This window comes from Prosopis cineraria, unplaced genomic scaffold (genome assembly GCF_029017545.1).
Source record: "Prosopis cineraria cultivar Desert tree isolate PC_DT_omini unplaced genomic scaffold, ASM2901754v1 PC12, whole genome shotgun sequence".
Taxonomy (NCBI): domain Eukaryota; kingdom Viridiplantae; phylum Streptophyta; class Magnoliopsida; order Fabales; family Fabaceae; genus Prosopis; species Prosopis cineraria.
This window is the reverse complement of record NW_026555343.1, coordinates 11,359,392-11,363,500: the sequence shown is the minus strand read 5'-3', so window position 1 is coordinate 11,363,500 and position 4,109 is coordinate 11,359,392. Positions and strand designations below refer to the sequence as shown.

The 4,109-nt window shown below is 32.4% G+C and overlaps 1 protein-coding gene across 1 annotated transcript; it reads left to right on the top strand.

Moving 5' to 3' along the window:
- Positions 1–344: 344 nt before the first annotated feature.
- Positions 345–1,054, top strand: LOC129289090 (ethylene-responsive transcription factor 1-like). Its single transcript, XM_054925908.1, has one exon. It carries the CDS (start codon positions 395–397, stop codon positions 1,052–1,054), a length of 660 nt encoding a protein of 219 aa, XP_054781883.1. The 5' UTR covers positions 345–394.
- Positions 1,055–4,109: the final 3,055 nt, after the last annotated feature.

The following is a 4,109-nucleotide window of genomic DNA, read 5'->3' as shown; positions in this document are numbered from 1 at the left end:
TAATATGTATAATTTTATTTAAAAATGTTTTATAATATTTGAGACACAGGATGTGAAATATCTTTTGAGGGCTTTGAGGTTTTGTTTAATCTTTGAATAATTAGGCTTTTAATCTTTGACTAGTGTTGCTTCTGCCATGATGCTTGTTACACGACAAATTAAAGCAATGAAGCAATGAACCAATCACATGCGCGATCACAGCTGCTCCAAATTAACAAAGTTGAAGTTTCCAGGAAACAATAATTACATAACATCATCTTCACTAAGAACGCAAGTAAGTAGTCACTACAAACACACACACACACACACACACACACACATATATAAAAGACATGCTTCACGGATCCATAATCCATTGCTTCTGTACTCTCATCAAACTTATTAGCTTCTCAAAATGAGCCCTAATCGTTCTCCTTTTGAATCAGTTCAGCATTACCTGATTGAAGATGATCCTTGTTCCTTCATGACTCTCATGAATGGCTCCTTCACGGCCGCCGGCAACCCTACTTCCAACTTGAACTGCGACATGGCTTCGCCGGATCAGGGTGCTACTAGCTCCAGTGTTACGGTGTTTCCTGGTGAGAATAACCACACTGTGAAACCAGGTGGTGATAATTGCGTTAATGGAAATGATGCAGGAACCGTGGCGCGTGAGCAGAACGCGCCACCTAGATGGAGGAATTACCGAGGCGTGAGGCGTCGGCCGTGGGGGAAGTTCACAGCGGAGATCCGGGACCCAAAGAGGAACGGCTCAAGGACATGGCTCGGAACCTATGAGAGCGAGGAGGACGCAGCTTTGGCTTATGATAGAGCTGCTTTCAAGATGCATGGCAGAAAAGCCAAGCTCAATTTCCCACACCTTATTGGATCCGAGCCACCGCCGGAGCCGGCAAGAGTAGTCATTAGAGAGAAGCGGCGCAGCTCGCCGGAACCTTCGTTGCCGTCGAACTGTACATCTGAGGATGATGGATCTCAAGGATCAAGCAAGAAGAAAAGCCTGGCCGGTCTATTGAACAAGTTGGCAACAAATAGAAGCCACGTCAGATTCTTTTGATACTAAAATTAACAAAATATATCATTCATTTATAGTACTATCATCCAGTTTCGTGCCTGGCTTGTTCATCGTCATGTACTAGTTTTGAAGGAAATGTTACCAAAAAAATGAATATTTCTATAATATATAATATTCTAATAAATAGTAGGGGGTTAAGTTTGGAAAAAAAAAAATTTTACTTGATAAAAACTACACAAATAAAAAATATGTTAATATCATTTTATAAAATAAAAATATAAAATAAATTTTTATTAAGAAAAGTGTTCACGTTTAGTGACTAATAGTGTCTTAAACATAACAAGTTCTAATTTGGAGGATTTATGGGTGAAATAAAAAAAAATATAAATATAAAAAAATTAAATTTTAAAAATATAGATTTAAAAAAATATTTTTTTATAAAAAATAAAAAAAAGAAGGATCCCGAGGCATGGTTATTTAGGAAAAAAGAACTAGGATCCTAGGAGGCCGTGGGGGAAGTTCGCGTCATGTCCAGCTTTTCCGGCAAAATTATTTAGGAAAAGAAAGAACTTAGGAGCTAGGACCCACTAATATTATTTAACAAAACTTACACCTAAGTCCCATAACAAAAAATTTAATATTAAAAAGTTTTATAAAATTCATAAAATACTTTCAAATTTTAAATAAACATTGTCCAATTATTAATACTTTTAATCAAGTTGTAAATATGTAAGATTTAAGATTTGAGAGCATTTTGTGAATTTTATGGGATTTTTTGATAATAAATTTTTTTTTATGAGATCTAAATGTAATTTTTCCTACTGTTTAAACAACTATTTATCAACCGTATTATTTAGTCATTATGCTTTCCTGTATTCATGAAAGAAACATGTTATAATAGATTAAATAATGTTTAGGAAAATACATTTAGTTTTTTTTCTGGCCAAACACATTTGATAGATAGAACATTGATTTGTAACTTCTACAAGCACATGATTGGGAATAAATGAATTAATATTTTTGGTGAAATAAATAAATTAATTATTACTATAATATATTTAAATAAATTAGCGCGCAACTCTTTCAGAAGCTAGCTTCAGAAAATAGAGATGATCATACAACCAATGACTTTTATATAATTCTTCAACAAAAAAGCAATGACAATAATAATAAAAATATAACAAGGACAATTCACATGCATGCGATGTGACTGGGACAAAAAATAATGTTTTAGAACACTTATTATGGCTATATATGACGCTGACTGGATTTTCAAATAAAAGCATATCATGGGGTGACGCATATTATTCTTTGAGAAAATGACAAATAATCCCTTCAAAATAAAAAAATAATAATTTGATCTTATAAAATGTGATAATGTATAGAACTAAACCCCAAAGAATCTAATTGTTGTTAAAATTTTTAATGAAATAACAAAAATAACCTTAATTTAAAAATTGACAATTCTAGTTGAACAAATGACTATAATAGTTTAGATATTTACAACTTTTTTATATCATTTTTCTTCTATTAGCAAAGCGCAACAAAGTTTTTTACGTTCACAACTTTGATTCTATGGTTTACAATTTTGATTCAGTAAATGATTACAGTGCTTGAAGCATTGACAATTTTTTTTCACTATTTTTCTTCAATAAGTAAAATGCAATAAAGTTTTTTTTTTTTTTCATTCACAACTTTGATTTTGGAATTCACAAGTATTGAATTCACAACTTTCTCTAACCATTTTTTTACTTTTTTTAAATTAAAAGGTATTTTTGTTATTTTGTCAAAAAATCTCATGATAATTAGGCCTCTCGAGACTTGTAAGGAATTATCACTTTTTACGAAAATAGGTTGTCATCTTCATATTACAGAAGAATTTATTTGTCATTTTTCCTTATTCTTTTCTTATGCTGCCCATTAATGATGGGAGAAATTGGATTCATTTATATTTTACATACCTCCATGCTTCTTTATTTATATTGTATTTTTGTTAGCTCTTACGGTGGTATATTATATTATCCACTAATTCAAATTTAAAGTGAATTTGGTTTCAAATAAAAAAATCTGCTTGACTAATACAGTTTTATTGAAAAATTTAAATTCAAAATCTCATTAAAGGTATAATGACCCTAAATTTTAAATTTAATAAATTTTTCTCCTAATTAATGTTTTATTTAATTGTTAAAATTCTATAATAAGTGAAGAGTGATAATTTATTAAAATTTATACTAGTAAATTTTTTTGAAGAATAAGAGTTCAAATTCTATCAAGTAAAGGTTTGATTTTTATTTTTTTTTTAAATTATGAAAAAATTTAATGTCGTTTCTTGTAATTTTCCTTGTGCCACTGCTGGTAATTTCTCAATTTCCTTTTAATCAGGTTTTTATCAACACCGTCTCTGCCATTCGAACATCAGATCACTTTGAGAGAGACAAAGAGAGTCAGTTCTATCATCCTTCTCCGATCAGCTTCTCTATTTGTCAGTCTTCTCCTTTCCACTACCAGCAACTTGCCGCCGGCCTTCTCACCATCAATACAATTTGCTTCAGCAGTGTGGAAGTCACCGGATTTCCTCTTTGGTCTGCTGCTCTGTTTCATTTCTAAATTTTTCAACTTCATCCTCAGCGTGTAAGGCAGGTGTGTGAGTCAGCTTCAACTTCCTATCCTTCTTAGCTGTTGGGCGTCCGAGTGTGTCTGGTTAGTAAGCTCAAATCCTTTATTTTTTTGATCTATAATTTCTGCTCTTCCTCTTTGTTGTACAGCTGGTTGAAACTTCCTTTCTTTTTTCGGTGTGGTTGGCAAGCTGAAGAGTGGCAGCTCCACTGCACTTTGGTTGTACGTAAGACACTGGTTCTTCCTTCCTCTCCTTCGGTTTCAATAGCAACATGGATTCTCCTTCTTTCCTCACCGAAGACGCATCTCTGTTTCTCTTAGTGCTGTCATAATTATTTTTGAATTTGAATGTCTTCATGTGTGAACAACAAATACCAGGCATGCTAGAAACTCTGAGTCTCAATTGATAACAAAAAAGTTCCAAGCTCCCTTATCATAGTTTACTCGAATGTAAAATGATATAAGGCTTTGGTAGAACAAG

Bases quoted from the DNA above. Each gene is read 5' to 3' on its own strand.
- LOC129289090 (XM_054925908.1), top strand. From the start codon at position 395: ATGAGCCCTAATCGTTCTCCTTTTGAATCAGTTCAGCATTACCTGATT.